This window comes from Oryzias latipes, chromosome 8, assembly GCF_053564925.1.
Source record: "Oryzias latipes strain Hd-rR chromosome 8, Olatipes_Hd-rR_3.1".
Lineage (NCBI taxonomy): Eukaryota > Metazoa > Chordata > Actinopteri > Beloniformes > Adrianichthyidae > Oryzias > Oryzias latipes.
Genome location: NC_136244.1, coordinates 1,054,156 through 1,081,487, shown reverse-complemented (window position 1 = coordinate 1,081,487; position 27,332 = coordinate 1,054,156). Strand labels below are relative to the sequence as shown.

At 47.5% G+C, this 27,332-nt stretch overlaps 3 protein-coding genes across 12 annotated transcripts; 2 read left to right on the top strand and 1 right to left on the bottom strand.

Annotated features, from left to right (window-relative positions):
- Positions 1–65: 65 nt before the first annotated feature.
- LOC101159020 (serine/threonine-protein phosphatase 4 catalytic subunit B) lies at positions 66–7,144 on the bottom strand. Its single transcript, XM_004071897.4, has 9 exons — positions 6,768–7,144; positions 6,055–6,321; positions 4,509–4,560; positions 4,382–4,432; positions 3,417–3,518; positions 3,158–3,331; positions 2,933–3,059; positions 2,669–2,858; positions 66–746 (listed from the first exon to the last, which is right to left on the bottom strand). Exons 2-9 carry the CDS (start codon positions 6,162–6,164, stop codon positions 617–619), a joined length of 936 nt encoding a protein of 311 aa, XP_004071945.1. The 5' UTR covers positions 6,165–6,321; positions 6,768–7,144; the 3' UTR covers positions 66–616.
- zgc:86896 (actin-related protein 2/3 complex subunit 1A-A) lies at positions 7,137–16,488 on the top strand. Of its 4 annotated transcripts, none has more exons than XM_004071896.4 (11): positions 7,137–7,185; positions 8,679–8,753; positions 9,198–9,314; positions 10,864–10,968; positions 12,200–12,422; positions 12,628–12,735; positions 13,418–13,624; positions 13,707–13,782; positions 14,956–15,146; positions 16,016–16,106; positions 16,367–16,488. In XM_004071896.4, exons 1-11 carry the CDS (start codon positions 7,152–7,154, stop codon positions 16,370–16,372), a joined length of 1,233 nt encoding a protein of 410 aa, XP_004071944.2. In that variant the 5' UTR covers positions 7,137–7,151; the 3' UTR covers positions 16,373–16,488. The 4 variants fall into 4 exon arrangements, with proteins under 4 accessions (XP_004071944.2, XP_078807191.1, XP_078807192.1 ...); XM_078951065.1 differs by lacking the exon at positions 7,137–7,185 and adding an exon at positions 8,042–8,069; XM_078951066.1 differs by lacking the exon at positions 7,137–7,185 and adding an exon at positions 8,099–8,532 and having other exon boundaries at positions 8,598–8,753.
- Positions 16,489–18,674: 2,186 nt separating this feature from the next.
- wipi1 (WD repeat domain, phosphoinositide interacting 1) lies at positions 18,675–27,332 on the top strand. Of its 7 annotated transcripts, none has more exons than XM_011478675.3 (13): positions 18,675–19,004; positions 20,500–20,582; positions 22,255–22,421; positions 22,641–22,737; positions 23,748–23,845; positions 24,494–24,586; positions 24,714–24,784; positions 24,882–24,989; positions 25,370–25,534; positions 25,646–25,753; positions 25,890–26,020; positions 26,495–26,595; positions 26,821–27,332. In XM_011478675.3, exons 1-13 carry the CDS (start codon positions 18,916–18,918, stop codon positions 26,869–26,871), a joined length of 1,362 nt encoding a protein of 453 aa, XP_011476977.1. In that variant the 5' UTR covers positions 18,675–18,915; the 3' UTR covers positions 26,872–27,332. The 7 variants fall into 7 exon arrangements, with proteins under 7 accessions (XP_011476977.1, XP_004071946.1, XP_078807188.1 ...); XM_004071898.4 differs by having other exon boundaries at positions 22,252–22,421; XM_078951062.1 differs by lacking the exon at positions 24,882–24,989.

Here is a 27,332-nt window from a genome sequence, read left to right as displayed (position 1 = left end):
CGGAGCGGGTCAGCGTTCAGGCGACATGGGCGGAGCTTCAGGAGAGTAAATCAATCAGCAAAGGGTCAGCATTGGTACAAAACTTTATTCTCACAATATCAAAATCGACAGACGGGTTAAAAGGAAGGAAGAGTGGAAACGGATGTGAGAAGAGCTTCCTGCTGAGTCGTCCTTCAGGAGTTTATTCACAGCAGCGTTCTGAATGGTAGATAGCGAGTCATGTGACATATGGGGGGGGGGGGGGGGTCACTGGAATCTTGCAGCAATAACTGTACAGAGACAACATAATATGCATTAAAGGAATTCATTAAAATCATAAAACTTTGCACAGCTGCGTATCTTTGAACAAAGAGAGAAGTTACGGTTTTCCAACTGAAACTAAAAGAAATGGTCTGAATAAAAAAAAGAGGAGCAGAGAGGCGGAGTCGGGCTGGAAGTTGTGTCTACAGAGCAGGACAGATGGAGGCCACATCCAGGCCGCTCCACAGGAGCCAGCAGGCCTCCGGACTGCTTTGAGTTCAGACGGACGCCGCTGTCGGGGAGCAGCAGGAGGCCGGAGGCGCCGGGGAGAACTGGAACTAGAATGGCGGCGCCTTATGGCTGCTGGCCTGGAGCTCTACAGGAAATAGTCGGCGACGGGCTTCTTGGAGGGGATGCCTCTGGTCTCCTGTGGCGCTGCTTCAAATATGATGAACTCCCGCTGTAGATGCTCATCCAGCTCCAAGATGGCCGCAACGTTTCCACACCTGAGTGCAAGGAGACACGGCGAGGTTAAACCAGCACAGACCCTCAAACCGCTAGGCGAGAAGGACGCCGTCTTCAGCACAAACAAGGTTTAAAGCGGATCTCAGAACTTTTCAGATCAGAAAACAAGATAAAAGCCCACAAAACATGTTTTATGAAAAGTATATAAATATTTCAAAATATGTATGTAAACAGACACGAATGTATAACATTAAAACATTTGCTCATTGAGGCTTTTCTATAAACACTAATGACTCTCTGAACTCAACATAAACCTATTTAGACAAAATCCTCAGGATGTCAATCTGAGCTAAAGTGCAGCAGGAGAGCTGACACAATAAAGCAGTGAGATGGTTAACAGCACACGGCGTTCCATGCTTTCTCCAACAGAGAAGCTCTAACTGAACAACCAGATCATTATGGTCTGTCTCTGCTGGAGGGCGTTTCCGTCTGGCCACTAGGTGGAGCTCTCCTTATAGCATTACACTTTATTCCAGAAGATTGGAGCAAAAAATGGAGCTTTAGACCACAAATGGTTACTTTCAAAAATGTTTCTGTAAAAGAGTTTGGAAAATTCCTGCCTGTGAGTCTATAAAGCTGCTCATTGAGTCAGTAATGTATGTTTGGGTCGTCCAAGAGTTAGCATTAGCCGTCCTATGGGAAATTCCATTATACGTTAGCATCAAGCTAGCAGACTTTGGCTTTACTGATGTTATACATTAGATCCCCGGAAAAAAATGAGCATAAAAGATCGATTTCTACTTTAATGGATCTATTATTGATCTACTAAGATTGGATCAATTCAGATCAATTAATCGATTTGATCAAAATCACCGTGCAAAAAAATGTATATACAGTTTTTTTTAAAAGTAAGAAAAGCAGGGAATGTAGGAGGAATTGACTATTATCCATTCTTCCACCATCCCCTGCTACAAGCCCCTCCCACTGGTTCCAGAGGGGCGGCGGCTTCTCCTGCCACAGTTGGGGGCAGCTGCTGCTCCTCACTGGGAGAGTGAATGGTTTCATGAGGCACACATGGAGGCGTGTGCTGCTCATTGATGCTGTTGTAGAGCTCTTCAAAATGAAGAAACGCCATCTGTCATCATCTGCGTCCTCCATGCGGAGGTCGACACGCTTTTGGCGGGAGCTTTAGGCTCACACACCTTAGGACAAACATTAACTAGGACCTTTGACGCATGTTAAACCTTAGCCGTGGCGTGTGGTCCATACAAATCATCCGTTGCACACCTAAATGTCCAGAAAACATTCCATATTTTCTGTTTTATAGGGTGCACCACCAATAAATAACCTATTTTCTACATTACGTCATATATAAGGCGCACTGCACTATAGGGTCCATGAAGAGAGAATAAAAAGGCAGAGGAAAGTCCAGACTTTATAAACAATATTTCTAATTCCTGTTTGCGACGCTCTACACGTTAATTACTTAAGTCGCTCCACATCACAAGTCATTTTGACCAAAATGAAGGTTTATTCTGTGCTCCTCATAGTGCCAAAAATATGCTACGAATTTCTAAATGCAGAACAAATATTTGGAGTTTTGCTGCTTGAAAACATAAATTAACTACAGAAAATAAAATAAATTTTTTTTGCTTTGAATATTGAGACAAACAAACATTTAACAGCTTTGGTTGAATGCAAAGCCTAAAGTAAACAGTTGTACTTTTCAGTCTTAGCAGGACTGGCCGGTTCCCAAAGGTCCATTTTCTCTGCATCTGCATTCTAGTCGTGCTGAAGCACAGCCAGTAAATCTCCTCACAGCAGCAGTCTGAATTAGAGACGCTGTTCCTACAGCTAACCGCTAACCTAAACCTAACTAGCATTCAACTCCTTAAGTGGGCGTGTCCCAAAGGGAGGCTTTTACACAGAGACAAATCAGTGGAACCGGACAGGTGTCCGTCACCTGTAGCAGTAGTTGGGTGCGGACCACACGGTGAGCACAGTCTCGTTGAAGTGCCACTTGTAGCCCTCCATGACCAGCTGGTGCGCTCGACAAATCATGTGGATGTCGTTGGCGGCGTTGAACTGAGCCACCACGTCGCTCCCGAACAGATATCCAGCCCCTCTGGGACTGACCCCCCACCCGGTGGTGTCTGAGAGCAGACCGAAGAGATCAGGCAAACGTGCAGCTTCTCAAACGGAGTCCGGCTCTGGCTGAAGCCGTTACCTTCAGGGTCTGACCACAGAAGGTCACACATGGGCCCATCGTGAGGCACTTCCTGTTTCCTGTCAATGGTCCGGATCTGGTCCAGTGTTTGGATGGAGGGGGACAGCCCTCCGTGCACACAGAAGATCTGGAGGACAGAATGAAAGCCATCAAAACAAAAGCCAAAGGAAAACCTTTTCACGTCCAACATTTTGGAGGAAACGGCGTGAAGAAAACCCGTCCGACCTTTCCATCGATGATGGCAGAGAGCGACAGGTAGTCGAATATCTCGGTGCAGTATCTCCACACCGTCACAGAGCCGTACTTGCGGAGGCACTCATCGTAGAAGCCATAGACCTGTGTGATCTGCCTGGACTCGTGGTTTCCCCGGATCAAAGTGATCCTGTCTGGATAACGCACCTGAGGAACCAAAAACAGGAGGATTTATGTCAGAGACCTGCACAAGTGCAGCACGGAAGGGCTTGATTGACTTCAAATCGTTCACCTTGAGGGCCAGCAGCAGAAGGAAAGTCTCCACGCTGTAGAAGCCTCTGTCCACAAAGTCCCCCATGAAGAGATAATTGGTCTCTGGGACATCTCCCCCCACCTGGTAAATGGCAGGTTTAAAATCAGTGGAATCAACACACAATGCCTTAACGTTTCAAAACTTGACGGTTTTTGGGTTTCCATAATAAACCCTGAACTTCTGCGGTTCTCATGATTCAACTCCAATAGGAGTGAGGCTCTGCTCTTTAATGGCCTCCCCTCCACACACCAGCCAGCCGTCCCTTTCTATAAATGACCCGCTACCGTTTCTTCATCCCTTTGGCAGAAAACACAAAGAGGCCAGCAGAAGGCCTCAGGCTAAAACACACAGTACAGCCTGAGGAGAACCGGTCGGACCATCGGACACCAGAGGAGCGCGGCTGTGCTGTAAACCCACACGTGTACAGACAGAATGAAGGGCAGTTTAAAGCAAACAGCCCAACTTTTGTTTTAATAACACCGTTTGCTTTAAAGTTGACCTGGATCTGGCATCAGCAAACACATTTCAAGGCCTCTGTACAGACATTCTGTTAAAACTACTGAGTACAGAGTACTGCTATTTCTACACAGAGGTCACTAGCAGAAGTTACGGGGCACTTCTCGTGGCGCTCGTGTTTTCATTGCTCCGCCTCGCTGAAGTAGCTCCTCTTTGCTCGCTGCTGTTCTCACATCCGTGCTTTGGACGGACCGGCGGGCGGCTTTTACTCCCAACACGGAAGAGAGCAGAGAGCTGGGGGGAAACGTCTCCATTTTCTCAAAAATAAACAGTCTAAAACATCAAATTGGACATAACTGATTAATGGTCCAGCCCTACGTCACAGCCCATAAAGAAGAAGTGTCCAACCATCAAAACCAAACAGCAGTGCAGGAAAATAAACCACGATTTTGTCTGGAGCTTGGATTAAAACAAACATAAAAGCTTACTCTGAAGAGTTCTTTCAGGTCATAGAACTGACCGTGTATATCACCACAAACCTACAAAAAATAAGAGAACAGAAGGTCAAACGAACAATCAACGACTTTGGATTTAAAAGCAGCAAATGGAACTTACAGTGACTGGAGAGTCTACTCTCTGAACGTTACTCTCTTCAACCAGGATTTCTCTGAAAGAAAGTCATGAACACGTATGACAATGAGGTTCTAAACATGTTCTGTTTAAAAAAAGTGACAGTGTTCTGAAATCTGTCAATTACAAAAGAAGTTTTTTTCATCATTTCAAGAAATAACTCTGGGAATATTGAAAAATACAGTATTGAACAATCCTTCATTCTCTAGTTTCCAGTAACTCTTCACCTTCTACAGGAAAAGCACTTTTCAGGTGACAATAGCACCGATATAGCACTGCCTAGTGCGTCCATCACGATCGACTAGTCAACCCTGATCAATGCGAATTGATCATGGGCCATCAAAAAGAAACTTTGATTGTTTTTATTGCCGTCTGCCAATCATCATCCTTGTCATGAAGTAAATCACTTGATAAGAATGCAGAACAGCCAAACAAACATCCTGTGATGAAAAGGTCATTGCACATCCGTGTTCAACTATACGAGCAGCAGGTCGACCGGCACACTGTCCGCCGGGTCCCCGGGACAGCGTCTCTCCAGCCTGCAGAACCGTGTATGGAAGCACAAGTCGGCCAGCGCCTCCCTGATCGGAAACGAGACCGTGAAGCCCCGTCTGACCCAGCCGTCCTGCCACGGCACCGGCTGCCGGGTCTGCGGTTTCTGCCTGAATGATTGAGGCCCGCTCGGGCAGAAGCCTGTGCCTCTCGAGCTCTGTCCATGAATCAGGGGCCCGGCCCGGTGTGCGCCCTGTCCCCGCCGCTGCTCCACCGCCAGGCTTGTCACCTGGTATAAAACCTGAGTGGGCCAAGGGGGGGCGGACCTACTGTAGCCGGGCATGCTCTCACTTCAACGACAACCAAGTAGATCCTGGAAGAAGTATTAGCTTATCCCAAGAATGAAGCCCAAAACAGAACAAAAAAAAAAAAGGGGGGGGGGGGGGCTGATCTGGAGTTTTTCTTCCTCCTAAACTTGAGAAAGAGGAGCATTCAGCGTCAGACTCCTAGCAATAGAAATGTTTCTGCTGTGCGATGCTCTGCTGTTAACATAACAACAAAACACACACAGGTCCAAATCAACAAGCTGCTGAAGGAACTTTTTATCATATCTTATATGTGAATCTAAATGTATCAACTGAATTCTAAATAATTTTCTGAGTCACTTTAAAGTCTTTTCATATTAAGTCTGTGTATGTAAGGATATATTTAAAAAGACACGTGTTGCGGTGCATTCTGGGAGCTTATACTTTGATTACGATTTGGAACAACTTACAGTAAACTTATGCAGACATCTGTGAACCAGCGAATCATGGTAATGAGCGGCCACTGGCTACAGCCTTTGGTACAGAATTTAACAGTACTTGGAAGAAATATTATTATTTGCTTAATAGGCCTATAGAGACATTTCAGTTATGTTGTGTTCAGAATGGAAAGCTCCATCATGGGCCTAAGGAAACTGCGGCTTGTGGTTTTTAGTGGCTGGCGTGATGCAGAAAAAGTGTGGCCCCCCAGCAGTGGAGGGGAACACAGCTCCCACCTGGCTTTGGCGCACAGCGCTTTGACTTCGTTCTCCTTGATCAGCTCACATCTTCGCAGCTGCTCTATCTGCCGGTCCAGGTCACTGATGTCTCCCATTGTCACGCACATAGAGACCTCCTCGCGCTGGTTCTCACGCGCTTCTTCCAGCTGAAATTCCCTGCAGGTCACGTTCCTGTCTCGGCTGTTGCCACAGTGACGTCTCTCTGTCTGTCCGGGCGGAAGGGCTCTAGTCTCGGAAAGACCGATCTCCGTGGTGGCGTTGAGTCTGAGAAGAGACCCGGTTCCAGTTTACGTACAGACATAAAAACAGAGAAAGGCAGAAAATGTCACCGTGAAGTTAGGCAGAGGTTCGGGCTTAGCGGCGCCGAACATACGTAATGCAGCAGAATGCGAGGCCTTGGGGCGTAGCTTGAGCTAAGCCTTAGCATGCTAGCTTACATCACTGATCGACGATCACGTAGATAACAAACCAACAACTTTATTGTTTTTTCTCCCACACTCAACGACAGCGGCATCGATTCAGACCAGGGACTGAACGTATATAGTAACGGGTTACAACAGACAACCTTAAAGTGGACAAAACGGGACCTGAGCGGCTTTACCCAGAGAATGGTTAGCATACAGCCAGTAAGCTAGCACAGTTAGCACAAATGTCCGCCAAACGACGACACGGAGCCAAACCGAACGACAAAACCGCCTCCGCGCGATTACCTTATTGACCGGTGTGTTGGGACGAACGCCGATGCGTCATTGGATGGCTCTGCGGGTGTGAGGCCGCTGCTTCACCGGCTCTTTCCCCGGTATCGTCCGTGCCGGTCGGCTTCTGCTGCTCTCATCAACAACGACGACGGGAAGTTCCGGTGAAGGGCGCGCGCGCCGCGCACGGACCAGACGGAGCGTTACAGAACAACCACCTGCTGATCCGGTCTGGCTGTTCAAACCCCCCCGAAGTGTCCGTTAAAAATAAATAAATAAATAATAATAATAATAATAATCATTGATTAGATCTAGAGGCTGCGTCACACACGGGCACGGAAACGGCATTTTCCCCAAACGGCTTCATGTTCGAGCGCCGGCGGCCTCACGTTAAGGCCTATGGGACACGGAAGGTTTTTATTCATTCATCCAGGTTTCAGTCATAAGTGCATTTAACACAAGTAACACTTTTATTTACTGTTTATTTGAAAAGGCATTTTGTAATCTAGAATTCCGTGTGAAAAATTGAAATTTAAAATCATAGTTTTAGAACAAAATGTTAAATAAAAATAAAAACAATCCCATAAATCAAAGGACAAATTAGAATTAGATATGCAAAATGAATTTTCAATTTACAACATTAAAAGTGACATTTGAACTCATTGTTTGCTTTGAACTTATTTCTCTCTTAACCTGACAACACCAGAAGTTTTAACCTTTTCATTGTTATATTGTTCACGTTGACTGTATTTTATTTCTACTTTATTGTTTTAACTTAATGTTAAAACATTGTCATTGCATCATTTTTCATGGTGTTTTTTCAAAGTGAAAAAAAGCAACCCCCCCCCCCCCAACCAGTGTCAACCATTTGCATTTATGGGGTGTTGCTTCAATATGCTAAGTTCCACCTCCACCATTGACCGTATGAAAGAACTGGACTGAGTGGCCCCTCCCCCTGGCGTTCCAAACAGGAAGTTGATCCAAGAAGCCAGAGTCCCATAGGCATAGTTTCTAAAATGTAAAGCTGTTTTTCAAATATATTTGTTGTGCTTTCTTAATTGTGCTGATGGTTAAAATCATTCAGTGTTTGTCACGGAGGGGGCTGAGGGAGAACCCAGACGCAGAGAGGAGAAGGCAGGAGGTTCCGGGTGAAAAGGAGCTTTAATAAACCAAAGACCACTGCTGAGCAGGCAAGACAAACCAAAAACTAGAAAAACAGCAAAACTATGGAGCAACACAGGAGGAGGAGAAAGACAGGACTTAAATAGACACAAACAAGACACAGGTGGAAACAATCAGGACAGATGGGGACCAAAGGTAAAACCCGAAAAACACGATACAAAACAGGAAACCTATCAAAATAAAACAGGAATCAGAACTAAAATAGAACCAAATACAAAAGCCAGGAAACTCAAACAAACCATGACAGAGTCGGGTACTTTGTAGATGTGACAGAAAAGAAAACCTGAGACTCAAAAAAGAATTCTACCTGAAGTCAAGGCAAAGTCAATGCAGGACTAAACCGTCTTACATTGAAAACAAAAACAGAAATGCAATTGTTTGGGTCTACGAATGCTAACAGGAAACCTGGAGCAGACATTTAAGGTGGAATTATTTTAACGGCACAACTGAACACCAGCAGAACCTTTGAGTGGTATTTATTACCTGTCATTACTGCATATTTTGGTACATCTTCCACTGAATTACAGCAGTTTCTAAACATATCAGAGTAAAATACTAAAAACGAATCCTTAGTGATGACGACACTGTCTGGTTAAAGGTAAGGAAGGCATCACTTATGGTTTGTTTAGACCTGGTCACTGTTAATAAAAGGCGGGCGGGCAGGTCTGTTTTCAACAAACCTGCTCTGGATCTGGTCCTCCTGCTGCTGCAGACACGCCCTCCTCCTTCCACTCCCTCCTGCAGGATCTCCCACTTCGCTCGCAGTCACGGGGAGACCAGCATTCGTGTCGACTGCCCAGAGTCCACGAACACACACAGGTAAGAACCACAGGTAATGACTCTGCTTTTCCAGCTGGTATGGGTTTCAAAGTGTCCGTCTCACTGGAACTGTCTTCACTCATGGCTGTTTCTGCATGTTACACTTTGAAAAGGTCAGAAAATCCGACTAAACAAAAGCAAAGCTGGGACTTCACTTCCATCTATCAAACAGAGGCAGACGTAGAGTTGAAGTACCTGTGACACACCTGTGTAGGTGAAATCTGTTTTATATTGGCCCAGAACCCTGAGGAGGAAGTGAGCATAACAATAAGGAAGTTTGGGTCTCAGAAACATTATTTCTATCTTGTAGAGACATAGAAAGAGGTTGGTGCCGGTTGTCGCATCTGAATGTTTTTATGAGCCGTGTTCAGAACCCAAATGCAGTCTCATTCTAAGCAGACTAACAAGTGTGCTGAAGTTCCCCCTGTGTTTGTGGATCTGTAGGGCCTGCAGAGCAACACACACATTCCTGCAGCCCCGCCGGCCTCCGCTCAGACATGTCGCTGCACAGCTTCGGCTTGGAACCGCTCTCCTGCCACGCCTGGAACAAAGACAGAACACGTAGGTGAAGCAACACACCAACAGCAACAAAACCACTTCCTCACTCATGTCACCGTGGGGGGGGGGGGGACTGATTACAGTCTCCTCCGACTGTAATCATGGTGCTTAGAGAACTGTAAGAACCTGAGGATCAATCCAGGAAATGCACTGCAGACCTCTGATGTCTGCATGTTTCCACATTCCAGTGCAGTGGAGGTCTGAGCTGCAGCTGAACTGCAGGATGGTCAGAAAGGAAAACGGCTTTACTCAGGGCCACATCTACGCATCTGTGTGCTGGGAGGCAGGTTGCCTCATGGCGGCGTGACCCCTCCCCCCTCCCCCCCTCTGCCACTGTGTAATGCCTATTTTTTACGTTCCCAACTCCAACATGTGGTCAGGAAGTTGACTGGAGTTAGTTAGTTAGAGAGTTAAATGTTAGTGATGTAGTTGTCTGTTTGTGTTAAAAAAATGAATGTTTCATCTAAACCAACAAAAGATTAAAAAGATAAACTACGTTTTAAAACCATTATTTCTAAGCTGTGTTTCCATCACACATCTGTGCAAAACCTGATCGAACTTCTAGAGATGTAAAACAAAAAAACACAATTTCACAGAAACACAGTTTCCATTAAATCCTAATTATGTGAATAAACATGAACCAACTCAAGTCATTCAGAAACACGGTGACGGATGTGACCAATACTTTGATTGACAGCAGATATAATCACATTTCTGCCACGGCACTAGCGCGCATCATCTTCTTCATGGAGCGGTGAGCTCCTTACATGTGGGAGGGGCCACAGATGAAACCATTTTGGGAAACGGTGGTTGGTGGTTTTGCAGAGGAGCTGTGGATCCAACAATTGCACATAACAGGCCTCACTTTGGATGAACTGTGTGGCACTGTGGGACCTCTGGTGGCGCCCGCCGTGCAGCGCCCAAGGCCGCCAGTTCCGGGGGATGGTCACATGACTCATTCAATTTTTAAAAAAGTGTTTCCATTACAGTTTTGCCAAATATGTCTATTTTTTCTGTGCCAGTTGGCCCTGCGACAGACTGGCGACCTGTCCAGGATGACCCCAGCATTTCCCCCACAAGTGGCGGGGATAGGCTCCAGCAGCCACGTGACCCCGAAAGGGACCAAACGCCCAAGAAGATGAATGAATGTCAATTTTGACACGCCTCAAGAAGCCCCTCCTCCAAGCACAAAAACGTTTTTTTCTTTAAATTGTCATGTTCCCATGAGGTGAATTTATGATCAGAAATCCAATTTGATGAATTTCATAGTCAATGGAAACGCAGCTACAGACGGATACTTATGGAAAATGAGGGATCTAGAAGGAAGGGTTATTCACATCTACGAGGATGGTTCTAGAAGACCTTTCCAAATGACGTGCTGTGATCCGTCTTTAGTGCAGAGCCGACATTCCTCCTGTCATCATTTCTAACATCATCCCTGCAGAGAACCAGTTCAGACTACTCCTTAAAACGCTGTTTTCAGTGATCCCAACTCAGACTTTCTGTTTTCTTTCATGATAAGATTCTAAAATAGCTTTATTTGTTCTGACAGAAATTGCTTTGAGCCCCAACAACAATGTGGTGAATATCTACGAGAAGAAAGCAAACGACTGGGTGAAGACGGAGGAGCTGACGGAGCACAGCGGCCGCATCACAGGTACGCCACCTGCTGCTCCACCCGTCCGATGGAACTTTAGCCTCATCGACCTTCTGACCTTTAGAAGAAGAAGCTTCGTCAATCCCAAAGGAAATGAAAAAGCTGCTTGTATTCACCGCACACAATAAAATCAACAATAAATAAATAAAGACACAAAAACAATCTATGTTCAAATCTATTAGTTAAGTGTAAATAATTAAGTATAAATATTATTTAAAAAATACAAAAAATCCGTAAAATATTCAGAAATTAAAATCCAACGAGGTTCTTAAATTTGAGGGAGTTCACTGTCTTATCGCTAGAGGGACAAAGACGTCCTCAGTCTGTCTGTGGAGCAGCGTTTGCTGAACAGGCTCCTCCCCCCGGTGAAGCAGGTGTGAGGTCACCACGGCCCTGAACTTCAACTGAGTCCTCCGCTCCGCCACATCTTCCACTGGGCCCGGTTTCAGTCCAAACGGGGTGGGCTGAGATGTAGGAGGCTTTCCTCTGAAGTCCAGGACCCCCTCTTTGGTCCTCTGGACATTCAGTCCTCCACAAGCTGCCCGGACCCCCCCTCCTCTCGCCCCTTCATGCAGGCCAGAGTGGCTGGATAATCTGAGAACTTCTGCATGTGGCAGAGGTGTCATGGCAGAGGTCAGACGTATACAGCATGAACAGACCAGGAGACAGTACGGTTCCTTGCACTGCAGCTGAGGGTACTGGATATGTCCCCCCCCATGCGGACACATTGCAGCCTGTTGGTTAAGTGGTCCGTGATCCAGGAAACTAAGAACGGCTCCACAGCCATCTTGATGATCCTGCAGCAGACGAGGTCGTAAAGTATTAAAGGCAAAGGAGAATTCAAAGAAAATCCTCCTCCATCCAAGAATGAGAGAGTGGGGGAGAGGACAGCGTCCCCCCACTCTCTCATATTGGGATTAAGGGGTGAAGAAGGAGCAGCCTGAGCAACTGGACCATCATCAGCTGGCAGAGGGGTGGGGGCAGGCAGTGGGGAGGGACCAGTGATGGGTTTGGTGCAGATCGGACTAATCTGGAAACAATGAGGATGACAGGTTAAAGCTATTGAAAGAAGTTATTGCCCCTTCCTGCTCTTTCCCTGACCACACCAGTCTCATTCTTGCACGCCCTGATTGTTTTCACCCCCGAAAGAGTCGTTGTAGCGGGGAGATGTGCAAGTGTGGCGTTGCATTGTGAAGGAGGTCTGCGGTTCACGCTGCTGTTTGGTTGACAGGGATCGACTGGGCTCCAGAGTCCAACCGCATCGTGACCTGTGCGTCTGACCGGAACGCCTACGTGTGGACCCGGAAGGATGGCGTGTGGAAACCCACACTGGTGCTCCTGAGGATCAACCGTGCTGCCACTTGTGTGAAGTGGTCTCCACAGGAGAACAAGTTTGCTCTGGGCAGTGGAGCTCGACTCATCTCTGTCTGCTACTTTGACAAGGAGAACGATTGGTGAGCACAACTACGACCAAACGCTTCCGACTGAGTCACAACATTGTGTTTTTATGTGCGATCAGCAGGCGTGACGATGGTGAGAGTTTAACAAACCACACACTGGAAGACGACACAGCCAAGCAACTTTTGTGCTAGCACGAACAAACAGCGACCTTTGCTGAGTATATGTCAAGGCCCTGTTCCTTTGCTCTACCTCTCCTAGGTGGTTAAGCAAGCACATTAAGAAGCCCATTTGTTCCACCGTCCTGAGCCTGAGCTGGCATCCCAACAACATCCTTCTGGCAGCTGGGTCTGCAGACCTTCACTGCAGGTGAGACCAGAACCCAGCAGCCCGACTGGGAAACTGCAATCAGAGAAGAAGCTGTGAAAGAACCACAAAGTACATGAACAGTCCCAACTGGTTCTGGCAGCCAACAAAGGCCGAAGTGTCAAACCAACAGGCTGCTGCTCAACAGCCTACGAGCTACAGATAGATAGATAGATGACTTTATTAATCCCACAATGGGGAAATTTCATTTCTGTGGCAGCAACACGACATTCAGAAATAATCTATATAATAAGACATCAATAAAGGACATCACAAATGACATTTATATTAGATAATTAAAAATATTACTAAAATTATTATGAAAAATCATTATCAAAAATGAGATTCTTATTAAATAAAGAAATAAATATTAAATAAATACAGGTGCTAAAGTGTAAAAAACATGCGGTCTGCAAAACATGTAAACTGTAAAAAAAAAAACATCACCAATTTTTTCAAAATACAGAAATGATGAGGCCTCTTAGCAAAAATACCACATAAACTCATACAACATATACATGACATATACAGCATTTTTCTACCTTGATGAAGGCTCTCGATTGTAAAAGTAATCGGACAGCTGCTTTGGAAACACGCTTCTACTTGATTCCTCTATAGGTAATCACCTCCCAAGGACGTCTGGTCTCAGGAATGACCCTCTGACCTCCTCTGACCTCCTTCACAGGGTCTTTTCTGCCTACATCAAGGACATTGAGGACAAGCCTGGACCCACAGCCTGGGGGGCAAAGATGCCGTTTGGAGAGGTTTTGATGGAGCACAAGGATTGTGGCGGGTGGGTCCACAGTGTCTCCTTCTCCCCAGCAGGAGACCAGCTGGCCTGGGTGGCCCACAACAGCAGCATCAGTGTGGCTGACGCCACTCAGGGAAAACAGTGAGTTCTGGTGCTCATGTGGACCCGACCCAGTTTTTTCCTGCTTTGTTCGCGCTGACATCCCTGCATCCTGTCTGCTCAGAGTGACCCAGCTGAACACCAGGCACCTTCCACTGGTCAGCGTCCTCTTCGCCAGTGCATCTGAGATTGTTGCCGCGGTAACGTGTCAGCCTTTAACTCTAAACTTAGACCACCAATTGTTATCATTTCACACAACTTCAGGGAACCAAGGCTGAATCACTGAGCTTCCTAACATAAACACAAAAATCTAAGAACGCTACCTTCATTTTCCAAACCCTCATAATCAAATCAAATCAAGCTTTATGTACAGTATATAGCAGTTTTCCAACTCACTCAAAGCTCTTTGCATAAAAATAGGATCAAATTTAAAAACAAAAGGACAAGACAAACAAATGTTTTGTTTAAAACCCGCACAATGCAGACCCCCCCCCCCCCCTGTGCACACACAGGCAGACACACACACAGAGACCACGCTAAAATGCCTGTCAGGGTCACAGGTGGAGGGCTTGAAGTAACTTGGGGTCTTGTCCATTGAGGGAAGATGGGAGCGTGGATTGACAGGTAGTGAAAAAAGAATAAGGGGGGGGCGTACAAGCAGCTGAAATGAGCTTCCTCCATAGGGGGGCTGGGCGCTCCCTTAGACACAGGGGGAGAACTCGAGGTAGAACCGCTGCTTCTCCACATCCAGACGGGCCAGTTGAGGTGGCTCTGGGATCTGGTCCAAATGCCTCCTGGACGTTTACCTGGGGAGGTGTTCTGGGCATGTCCCACTGGGTCGAGACCCCGGGGAAGACCCAGGACACGCTGACCAGTGAACGGTTCAGAATCCCCCAGAGGAGCTGGAGAAAGTGGCTGGATAGAGGGAAGTCCAGGCATCTTTGCTTTGACAGCTGCACCGGAATAGTGGGACGTTTTTAGTCCGTGGACGGTGGTGTAGTGGTTGCCTCTAAGCAAGACAGCCCTGTTCCTTCTTTGTGTAGATGTTCCCCACAAGTCTGCCCCCCCCCCCCCCCCCACAGTTCAAAAACATGAATTAATAATAATAGGTGAGAGTGTTTTTCTGTCTCTTTGTTGCCCTTTTATGGATAGGCTCCAACAACCTCATGGCCCCAAACAGGAACAACGTAGGTTTAACAGTCAAGCGTAAAATTCTGCTTCTTCTTTCAGTGAAGTGTGAAGACTTTCTTTTAAAATTTGGGAATAAGACAAGTACTGTTTACTTGATAGGATCGGAACATTTTCCAGCCTTTAGTAGATGAGGGTGAACTCTCATCGTTGACCTCTGACCTCACACCCTGTGTTGAACTTAGGGTCATGACTGCTGTCCATATCAGTTCACGTTCAAGAGTCCCGGTTCTCTGGAATTCGTGAAGAAGCTGGATATGACTAAGCAGACCTCCAAGGGCAGCATGTCCGCCATGCAACACTTCCGCAACCTGGACAAGAAGGCCACAGAGGAGGACGAGAAGGACCTGAACACCCTTCACCAGAACAGCATCACGTGAGGAAAACAGCTTCACTTTGCAGACAGGAAGTGGTTGTTTTATTGAAAACAGTCTAAGCTGCACATTGTACTAACTGAGCTGATTTGTACAAAAAAGAGAATGTTTGGATGTGGAGCTGGATGCATAAAGCCACGTTCACACCAAACCAGATTTGTGCGTCAAATTCACTGCTGGACAGTTTTCCAAAACTGTGCTCATAAACATGACGCCCCAGGTGCGTGTGGGAGGAGCTAATGTCAAGTGTTTTTAGTCTGAAGGTTACATGGAGCGATGTCTCTGTTCATCCAATTCAAGGAAGATGATGTTTTTAGATCAGGTTGATTTATTTTGAAGAGTTCTACAAAAGCATTGGTGATCCCGTCTCCGTGTCTGCGTTCATTCAGAGACTCTACCGGCACGGCGAGCTTCACCGTCTGCTGCAGGAGCTGCAAATGAATGTTGGCACTTTAAGTGCTACTTCCGTCTCTGTGACCCAGTTTGATGACTTGCTGTCCCACATTAGTTAGTCCAAAGTTTTACAAAGTTCAGAATTTTGAATTCTGGTCGAGCTGCACAAATTGTGCTGCAAATGCTCAAATCGCACTTCTGCCGGTTGGATGTGCCGCGCCCGACGCTCAAACCGCGCCGCAGGTCTGTGCTTTGACCTAACATTCAAAGGCAGCACAAGAGTGCTTTCGTAATTGTCGCTGTAAAAAAAGGCTCTCATCTTTCGTAAACCCACAGAACAGCTGTGGAGACCAAAGATCCAGCGCAGATGCTGCTCCCTCTAGTGGTCGCATTCCAGCACACCTGAACCTCAGAAGAGTTCGGCCTGCAGGAAAACGGTCTGTAATCATGCAACGCCTGCATGTGCTGTGTTCTGCAGGCAGCTGTGCGTCGTGTCAGGGGACAAAAGCAAAGTGGACAAGTACAGCAGTGTGGGTCTGGACGGCGCCATGGTGATCTGGACTTTCAAGGTACACCACTGAAACATGCAACACTGGAAAACATAAGTAATGTGGCTGCAAAGGTTTGAAGGCAGTGATCACTGCCACTGTGAAAAAAGTGATTTTCATGCCAAATCCGCCCCAAACGGGTTGTTTATCTGTCTGAAGTATAAGTTACACGTTTTGGGGTTTTACTTCAAGCATCAACTTGGTCTCTTCTTGTTGGCAAATGCTTAAGTGACCCAACAGTTGAACACTGTTTCTGTCTCTTTTGTTTCCTTGTTTTTCAGCACTGATTCTGACAGACGCCGTTTCTGGAGGACCTTCTGCGTCTTCAGTCACTGGAAAATGCTCAGCAGCCAAGCGGCGTCTCAAATGGATTCTGATCATTGCATTAAAATCCATAGCAACACGGTGCCTCATTCATGTCATGATTCTAGGTCACCCCACTGACACGAACACGGCGTGTTGCATTGGGGTCTAGAGTTGCTGTTGGACCCCCGACCAACCAGCACATTGAGTCCAACTTTAAAGTTTCTATTTTCTGCTTTTCCTAAGCCTTTCAGAGTAAACTGTATCCATAAATATGATCATATATGACCTTTGGCACACTAAAGGACCTTTTTTAAAAACTAAATAGGAGTTATTTTCACAGATTATTTTTCTATCTGCAGGAAAATGACTGGATCTCCGGGGCCACCTTGGGGTTGTTGTTAGTGAGGAATGAACATTAGAATTCAGTCAAAAGCTTTAAAAAGTTGATTTGCGTGACATCGGCCCTTGAAGTTCACTTTAACAGAAGGTTCTCGGTGGTCCAGGTGAAGTCTATGAAACTATGAGTCTTCTTCACACAGCAAAGTCAGTCATGGTGAACCTCAGGGCTCTGTGCTCGGTCCAATCCAAACATGCCAACAGTAGCCAACAGTAATAACTGTATTTATTATGTAATGTAGTCAATTGAATTCATACATTTGGCCTCTGATGTTTCAGACAAAAACATCATCTGCTCCACTTTTTCCTAACTAAACACTCTTACAACCTCTCCAAACTGGATTCAGAGACAGAGGCTTTGGTTGTAAGGAGGTTTACCTGGGCGGCACCCAGAACCGGACCTGCCCTCCTTATCAGGGAGTTCAGTCTTTTGACGGCCTTCTTCTTAGCACTGCCCCCCCCCCCCCCCCCCGGCGCACACCACTGCACACCACTGCATAAAGGAGGGCAGTGGAGACAACAGCCTGCCAGAATGTAAAAAGCAGTTCAAAGTTCATCCTGCTCCGCCCTCTGCTGTAGATGCCGTCCGTATTTGCAGACCAGCTCAGTTTGTCGTCTATCCGTCGTTTTAGCAGGAAGTGACCGCCGTCCCCTCTGCTCCATCGATGGCGATGGGCCGTAGAGCAGCAGGTGCCCTGTGGAAGTCCAGCCCCGTCTCCTTTGTCTTTGCACCAGGACCCTACTCCCCCTCCTCACCCCCTTTACATGCAGCAAAGAATTTCTGCATGTGACAGAGGAGAGGGGGGGCCCCTGTGGTTGACCACATGCTGACCAGCATGTCAGGGGTCTGATCTCAAGACAGTCCAGGTCACATGGTGCAGGTTCACAGCCTGTGAGAGGGGCTTCTCCTGGAGTAGAAGGGGGTGGGTGGTATTTAAAGCCCTGGAGAAGTGAAAAACCAGCATGCAGCCCCCTCAACCAGGTAGGAGAGGGTCCGGTGGAGCAGGTAGAGACTGGCGTCCTCCACTCCCACAGAGGGTCCTTTCCATGCCAGAAGCTGCAGGACCAGTCGACAAACTGGGGGACCCCCTGAAGTCTGTGGTGGAGCGGGTGATGCTGGCAAAGCTGGAGAACATCCTGGAGAACACCAACAACCCCGACACCCGGTGTTCTCTGCTCAGAGGAGTCCTGTCAGGGGGGGGCATTGATCACTGAGTGTCCAGGTTACTTTTTATTCTCTTTTTATCAGATTAATTATTATATTTTAACACCTTTTAGTTAGGTTACTCTGGAATTGTGGTAAAAAATGTAAAAGAAAAATCAAAAACCAGGAGCTTGTTTTCTACATGAATGAGAGGAAAACTTTTTCCATTTGGGTAAATTCCTCTTCTACACCCCCGCAAACAGGATTCAGGGGAGCTACGCGTCATTTCCGTCACTTGTCCTTCAAAATAAAAGCAATTTCAGTAACGGCATTAATAGTTTCATCTAAAAAGTAAAAAAAAAAATAAGCGAGTGACAGTTTAGGGAAACATGTCAGAAGAACAGGTGATGTTTTTGTAAGTAAATAAAAATTATGCCATTTTACAAAGATTCACATTCAGACTGGCAATAAGAAAACAATTGCAAACATCAAATACACATATGTATAAAAACAAAACAATATTAGAAGTAGAAATAGGCCAGGGGTTAAACCTTAGAGAAAATGTTGATCTTTCTGGCGCTGACGGACAGCGGCCATGACGTCACGGTTTTTCCTGCATTATTTTACATGAATGGACGTCCACTGACGCTGAACTGCTGAGTCAGCCAATGCCATCGAGCCGCTCCAATTCTGACCAATCAGCGGTCTAGCAACAACCACGTGGCTCGACTTCGAGCTAATCAGAGAGAAGGAAGGTGTGACGCACTTCCGCCAGCTGTTCTTGTTTTGCTGCTGCTACTCCGCAACCACCGAACCCCCGAACTCCGAGCAGGACCGGAGCCCCGCCTGGACGGTTCCTCCGCCGCTCCCGCGTCTCTCCCCGTTAAGCCGCATTGGAGTCCACATCGAGGACGGAAGTGAAGCCGGTCCCGGGCTTCCAGACGGGTGCGGAGGGGAGGGGGGAGGTCGCTGGAAGCCTAAATTATGGAGGCGGCGGAAGGCGCGGGCGCCACCGGCGAAGCGGACGAGCCGCGGCCCCGGTTCGGATGCGCTTCCTTCAACCAAGACTCCACGTAAGAACCGGGACGCGGGGCGATCAGCTGCCGGGGGGAGCGGGCCAGGTCCTCCGAAAACGCGCGAGCCCCTTCAGCAGACACAAGCCGTTCATGACGTCACGGTGCAGCGTTCCGCGTCATCCTGCAGCACAGCCACCAGTAACGCTGTGACTGCTGGCGCTCTGGAACGGGTTAAAGCCAGCAGCCCTACAGGAAGTGAATCTGGAGCCAGGCCAGTTCACCGAGTGACCACAAGGTGGCTGCTGACGCAAGCAAGTCAGTGAAATGACAAGCTGACAACCACAGGCGGTCACTTTGTGGGGGTGGGGGTGGGGGGGGGTGTTCTCTCTTTGACTGTATATGGTAACTGGACTGAATGCCCCCCCCCCCCCCAGGCGTTCCAAACAGGAAGTGGCTCCAAGAAGCCAGAAATCCAGATGTCTATACAGAAACGGTTCCTCAGTCGTTCTATTGGTCAGAATAAATATTCTTACTCTGCAACATCTTTGTTACATCTTTTTGCTAATATAATTTATAATTTTTTATAATTTATAATAATATTTTTGGTTTAGCACAAGTTGTTACAGTTATACACTGACCAATCAGATGCCTCAATAAAAGTAAGCGGTCTCACATCAATTGTTCAGTGCTTGACTGAACAATTGATGCCTTCCACTGAAAGCAGGCTCAGATTGTCCTGAGCCTGCTTTCAGTGGAAGGGGCGTGGCCTTCTAACAGCTCACTACTGATAGGACTAAGACAGACCAATCACAGGGCACTAAGACGTCTGGTTCCAACACGGCGTCAGACTTGTCGCTGAAAAACGGCGACTGAACTGACGTCCATTGGTTGGAACTGGAAGTTGGTCGTTTTTCTACGGGTGATGTCACACTCGCTCAGTCCAGTTCTCACTTACAGTCAATGGTTGCTCCGCACCATCAGTCCCGCCCACAATATCTGGCGTCTTGAGGGTTTTTGGCCGACGCTCACACTGCATCGTTAAGGTTTTCTCTGAAACATTAACCCCTGCAATTAATTATTCATTCATTTGATATATTTTTTTAATCTAACCTAATATTGGCCCTGAGACAGACTGGCCACCTGTCCAGGACGTCCCCCGCCTTCGCCCACGAGTGGCTGGGATAGGCTCCAGCAACCCGTGACCCCAAAGGGACAAAGCGGATTAGAAGATGAATGAATGAATCATTTACTGAAAAGCCTCATTTTGAGGTATTTTCATTTAAATGTTTGACATTGTGGCGCAATAAAACATAAAACTCAAAAAGTGGACAACTTGTCAGGCGTTTTCATTTACTTATGAGATTATAGGTATAGATCAATAATGAGATTAATGTAGTTAGAAAAAAATAGCATGCTAATTTGTCTGTAATTAAATGAGATTGATGTGACACCCCTAGTTGTATGATAGGTCCACTCTTCAATGTCTGCTGATGGTAAAAGTGTGTGTGTGTGTGCGTGTGTGTGTGTGTGTGTGTGTGTGTGTGTGTTGCAGGTCGCTAGCTTTGGGAACAAGGACAGGCTACAAGATTTTTTCCCTTTCTTCTGTAGAACAGCTGGAGTGCATCTACCAGAACGGTCAGTATTCTGACTCACATCATTCCTGCATTTCTCTACTCGCTGCAGATCTGTGCACGTGGTCAAAAAGAAGCTGCTTTCTTCTCACGAGCTCCTCCTTTCCCTAAAACATTTAGTTTTTTTTTACTTGTTCACTTCAGGCTTCATTTTTGCTCTGCAGAATCCAGTGAGACCGTGACTGATGTCAGAAATGTTCCCACGGTGTGTTTGTGTTTCACGGAGCCCTGCAGGTGTCTGTTGTTACAAAGAAGGAAATCTGATCAACCATGCGCACGGATGACTGAACCGTCTCCTGACGGTGGTTTTTGAAGCCGTTCCTCCTCCTCGTTCTGGTCTTTCTGCAGGTTCTTGAATCTTTCTGATGATCCGCTGAAGCTCTCTGTCGTCTCTTTGCCTGCTGCATCTCCTGCCACATGTTGGCCTCAGACTTTCCGTTGATCTGCTCGGACACGGCGCTCTGTGAACAGCCAGCCTCCTCAGCGATGAACTTTAGTGGCTCACCAAGACTGTGGAGGGGTCCATGATGGTCTTCTGGATGGTTGTCAGGTGAATTCTACAGGTAGAAGCACGGCTGTGCCACGGGCTCCTCAGCGTCTCCAATCGTTGCTAACTTGTACTTGGAGAAGCAAGGCCGCCGCTCCTTCCTTCTCACTAGTTCAGGTGTGTAGATGACAAAGATTGAAACCAAGAGGTGCAGTCATCAGAGGTGAAGAAGGGAACCTGCAGGATTTCATGCTTTTTATTGGACTCTCCACCCACTCCGTCACAAACCGAGTCAAATGAATCCCCACCTCAACAGAAGCCAGGAAAAAGGTTCATCTCAATACAACTCTGAAAACTTGTGGCCGTCCCAAACGAGATCCTCTGACATCATGAAGAACACGGAGGAAGACTCCCAGGACAAAGACAGGGTCCTTCTGAGAAACGTAGAATTATTGCCAAACATGACATCCAAACACATCTGAACCTATTGGAGAACTCTTGAAGACGTTTACATTTAGTGAGTGCAAACTTCCCAACTGTCTTTGGGGCTCCACAGACTGCCAAAGGGTCCTGTGAGGGGTCCCAGCAGGTATGGAGGTGCAGGCTGTTGTCTGATGAATGGGGATTGTGGCTATGTGATCCAGAAGAGAACTGCAGGTCATTCAGTCCACGTCACCGCAGGCTGTGGGTTTTACAGGCTGCATGCTCAGACAGGGCTGGACCTGCCAGAAGAACAGCCACGCAATGCATGTTGGGGGTTATGGCACCAAGGTTGCAAGCCTAGAAGATGGTTTGCCTGAAACCATGCTAGAGCTGGAACATTTCACCATCAGATGTTTTCCCACCGACTCGATTTTAATTTAGACATTTTTTAACTTGTCCTGCAACAGCTGAGCAAACAGATCAGAGCTGAAGACCTCTAGGTAGGAGGTCCTGGATCTTCTGACACATGAGGTGTATATTTGGATAAACCTCTTCTGGATTCGAGGCTAACCTTTATTTTAAAGACCGCCTTTCCTTTGTTCAGTTTCCTGTTGACGAGCTGTGTCAGAAACGGTTACATCTGCTCTGAGACACAGCGCCGCCTTCAACCTGCTGCTGCGGTCATCCGGTGGCATCTTTGTCGGCGTCAGCTCTGAGGAAGCGTTCCCGGACCAAAGTTTGTCTGTTCTCTGCTCTTCACCAGCAGAGGTTCCTGACGTCTTCATCGCGGAGCGTCTGTTCTCCAGCAGTCTGGTGGTGGTGGTGAGCCGTGCCGTGCCTCAGCGCATGACTATCTACCACTTCAAAAAGGGAACAGAGATCTGCAGCTACAGCTATTCCAGCAACATCCTGGCTGTGAAGCTCAACAGACAGGTGATCTTCACTGTTCCCTGAGCCCGGATCACTGTGGGGTTCTCCACATTTGATCCAAAGATGAATCTTGACTGAACACCTTCAATTCTGTGGACATCTTCTCCCAGGGACACAGGGAGGCCTTTCTGCTGTCCTCATCATGAGTGTTGGCAGAAGCCTCATATTGAACGCCTCACTTCCTTCTGCTTTTGTCCCAACATCTTTGGTGGCTGTTTTCAGTGGTTGGTGGTGTGCCTTGAAGAATCCATTTACATTCACAACATCAAAGACATGAAGCTGATCCAGACTCTGCTCAACGTGCCGCCAAACCCCTCAGGTAAAAACTCTGCCTGCAATCATCACATGGAGGCTCAAACAGGAAGTTCTGCCAAACTTTACCTCCCCACATGAAGAGTTTGCATGTAGATGTGCCCCCCCCAAGAAAAAAAGAATAAAAAGAAAAAGTGTAAATGTTGGCATGTGTTAAAATCTGTCCAAGTGAATACTGGATTCTGATTGGCTGTAGGGTGCCCATTAAAAAGTGATAATGCACACCTAAAAAGTAGTTCCGGTCACACGGCCTAAATGGCCTGAACACCAGTTGGTAACCATGGCAACATAACCTTGGAACATAGGTGGACAGACGTTATCCCACAGTAGAAAAGAACTGTGTCACGTTTCACCATCAACTATGTTGACTTTCATTTGAAATAGTTTGTTGTCTTTATGCCTTGTTGCTCTTCTATTACCTTATTACCTTAATGTTTATAAATATTTTTATTATTAATTAGTGAAATGAGTAGTTTGGTTGTTGATCTACGTTGAATAATCCAGAGTTAGTGGTGGATGTGTCTTCAATCAAAGGCATCCAGGAAACTGCTTGTAGACTTTACTTTTCAAAACAAACTTCATCTTCATCGTCTGGATAAAAACAAGCGGCAGGAGGTGAACCTTTAATGATGTAATGATGGTTTGGATGACTGAACATGACGCTCAACAGATATTTCACTGTCCTATACGGCGGCAGAGTGAGGTCGTTACCATGACAACGAATCGCACCGTGTGTCAAGTAGTCCACTTTTTGGGAGAGACGATTTAAACCTAAAAAATAACAAGATTAAAGCGCAGATATTTGGTTTATTTCTTTCTTAAATGACGATGGCATGAACAGGAAAATGGCCTTTGAGTCGTCCACTATAGGAAATTCATGGGCGTTGCAGAAGCAACCGTTCTCCACTTCACGCCTCCGTGTCATCCATTCATTTCTGATAATGGACGCCTTCCTTATTTTGTCGTGAACCTTCCCTCAGAGGTGACTCTGCACATCAACAGCCTGTTCTTCTGCAGGTCTCTGCGCTCTCTCCATCAATAATTCCAACTCCTTCCTGGCATACCCCGGCAGTGCCACGACTGGAGAGATTGTGGTGTACGGTGCCAACACTCTGGTGAGGGTCTCTTCATCCCAGATGTCTGTGTTTCATCAGTAGAGAAAACTTGTTCTAAACTCTGTTGAAGTTAAACCGTGAAATCCAGTTTGAGTCCAGTTTGAGTCCAGTTCCAAAGGGAATGGGTTGTTCTTCATGAGACACCGACCAACAGAGAACACGTCCGTTCTGCCGCTCCTGTACTGCAGAATTTTCCTCACACCTTTTAAAACCTGATGGGTAAAATAACAACAGCCTTTTTCTAGCTATTACTCTGATTTTCACATCATTTTTCCTGACTCCTAATGAGGCTGCAGCATTGATGCTACCTTCTGCTAAAATATATAAAACAACTGGATTCTGCTACTTTAACTCTGCTGGTCAGATTCCAACTGACTGTGTTCCACGTTCTGCCCAGGCGTCATCTGTTGGTCACCTGTACAGGCTCTTATTATAGAACAGCTCAACAGCTGGTTTATTGAAATGATCTGGATTGCATTGGATTCTGACATCTGTAAGGATTGTGGCCACGTTGGATGTTTCCTGCTTTTGGTTTCTTAACGGAGCCACACGTTGGGATGTGCCGTGAAAACAGTGGGATGCCTCGCAGGTCCGTCTGTCCCTCAGCAGCAGCAGCGTAAGCGTTTCCTGTCCATGTTGTCCTTTCAGAGCACAGTGACGGTGATCTCTGCCCACGATGCTCCTCTGGCAGCTTTGACCTTCAACACCTCAGCCAATAAACTCGCCAGTGCTTCAGAGAGGGTAAGAACGGCTTTCCCCACCCCGTCTGCTCCGGAGCAGAACTCCTTTAAAACATGACAGCGGTTCAGACACGGCTAAAGGTAAAACCCGGCGCTCCAGTGTCCAAAGTGACAGTCGGTCTCCACAGGGTACCGTCATCCGAGTCTTCTCCATTCCTGAAGGCCTCCGTCTCTTTGAGTTTCGCCGAGGCTTGAAGAGGTAAAAGAGCTCGTCTGCGCAGCCGGCTGAGTGACGGTGGTTAGTGGAACCACGTGAAGCATCCAACGTGTGTGTGTGTGTGTGTGTGTGTGTACAGGTATGTCAGCATCCGGTCTCTGTCCTTCAGTCCGGATGCTCTCTTCCTCTGCGCCTCCAGCAACACTGAGACTGTTCACGTCTTCAGGCTGGAGCAGCTGGAACCGACGTGAGAGAACGTTTAGCTCCCGTCTCTATGGTTACCGTTAACATTTTACTCCTCGTTTTTCTGAATTTACTTTTTCTTTTTGCGTGTCTATAGCGCTCTCTACCATCATATTTAAAATAGAGATGTTTGTTTTGCCTTCAGGGACCCCCCCACCCCCCCGCATGTGCTGTGGGTTTAACAGTGTGGATAAAACTAAATCAAAGACTGAACTGAAGGGAGAGAAGCCTCCCCCCATGGGAGCAGCGCTAGATGACAGTCTGTAGATCTCTGTGAGGTTCAGATGTTTGGAATCAGATGAGCGGAAACGGCAGCGGCTTCGTGTGATGCCGCTGCGGCGCTCCACCCTTCACCTGCACCTCCACGTGTCGTCATGTCTGCAGGGAGGGGGCGGAGCCCGCCACCTGGACCTCATACGTGGGAAGGATGCTCTCAGCAGCCAGCAGCTACCTTCCCGCTCAGGTGTGTGACGCCATGAGCCAGGACCGCGCCTTCGCCACCGTTCACCTCACGCCATCCGCTCACAGCAGCGTCTGCAGCTTGGTCAGGTGAGCGAGGGAGGAAATCGCAGACGGCGGTAAAACCTGCCACCAACACCTGCCCTTCCTGCAGGAGAGAGCATGAGAATCAGGCGGCTAAAACTGGGTTTGGGTTTTCAGCATCCAGAAGCTTCTGCAGCTGCTGGTGGTCACGGCTGACGGCCAGCTCTGCGTCTTTAACGTGGATCTGCAGGATGGCGGCGAGTGCGAGCTGCTCTTCAAACACAGGTGAGCTTTCTCCTCCCAGGCAGACAGACAGTTGGGGAAGGACTTCAGACTTCAGATGTTTTTGTCACAAGCAGCTTCATATTTGGTGGAACTCTGTAACAGCTGAGCTGTGGCCTCCTTGTGTTTCCTGCCTCAGCCTCTTTGACGACCACGGCAGCACAGCGAAGAGCAGAGAGTCCGCAGACTCAGAACAGACTGTGTGCCCCCCCTCATACGCTGCGACCGCCGCCTTACCCGCCTCCCGGCCCGTCACTGCGACCCTCACCGGTCAGTCCATAGCTCTGGTGACCCTGACGTCAAATCTGCTGATTTCTTTATTGTTTGATGCTTTAAATGTTAATCATGTTCAGTATTTTTTTCCTTAAGTGGTCTGCTTCATCGGTTAATGTTCCTCTCTATGAATCGGACCCGTTCAAGATGAGATCCACCAAAGTTCTGTCATTCATCTCAGGCGCCTTCAGAGAGCTGAGAGAGTCTAAATGTTTCCAACAGCCTGAAGTCGAAGGTGGACTTTGTCTGAATACAACTCAATCCAATGGTTAGCATACAAGTAAAACACCAACGATGTGAAAAGAAAACCTGGCTCACCAGCTGCTCCTGTTCATCCAAGACAACTGAAAAAAACTTTTTGAATCAAATCTGATCAGCTCCATTTCCCTATTTCCCAACAACATGTGTTTTGTGTCTGTTGTGGGCTCACAGCAGATCTGCTCCAAACATCTGACCTCCTTCTTCTCTCAGGTTACTCTGAGGACAGCGGGGCAAAGAGGGGGGAGGTCATCCCCGAGCACGAGTTCGCCTCTGGACCCGTGCGTCTGGACGACGAGAACGAGTTTCCTCCTGTGAGCATCCAGAGGTGTCAGGCTGGTCCTTCCCTGGGGGGGCTTTTCTCCGTGACACGAGCAGATCCGGGAAAAGCCTCTTCGGAGCGGCGTAGGAGGCGGCTCTCCTCTCATCTGCTGGAAGAAGAAACGTTTTCTTCTTCCAGCAGATGAGAGGAGCCGCTGACCGACTGACGGGCCTGGGGGTGAGGAGGAGAGAACTCACCAGGGTCTTCTTCTGTCCAGATAAAGGTGTGCCGTGACGGAGCCGCCGGCTGCAGGGGGGGGCCCTTGTGATCACGGAGGAGCGCCGACGGACAACCGGTGCATCCGACGCATCAGCCGTTACCGACGGGAAGAGAAGACCTGAACCTCAGAGTGAGACGTGGAAGCAACCTCCTGAAGAAACGGTCCGGGCCGAGAGAAAGAGCGGCTCCGGCGGCGCTCTGCTCGTCTTCTGCCTCCTCCTCGCTCGCTCTGGAGCTTCAGAAAGCCGCGCGTGAGCCGGGAATCCTCCGGTCGCTGACCTTCCTCTGGAAGTCAGCGTGCATGCAGGGGACGACATTTAACCACAGGTTTCATATATTGGACACATTTTATGAACAGCTGTAGCAACATTTTAGTTTGAATGCCTCTCACTGAGAGTTTAAGTCGGCAATGTGACATTTAAGGACATTTAAGGAGGATGTTCCCAATAATCTGTAAAGGAATTTTACTACATGTAGCCCAAGTGAACAAAATAAACTCAGAAAAAGGAA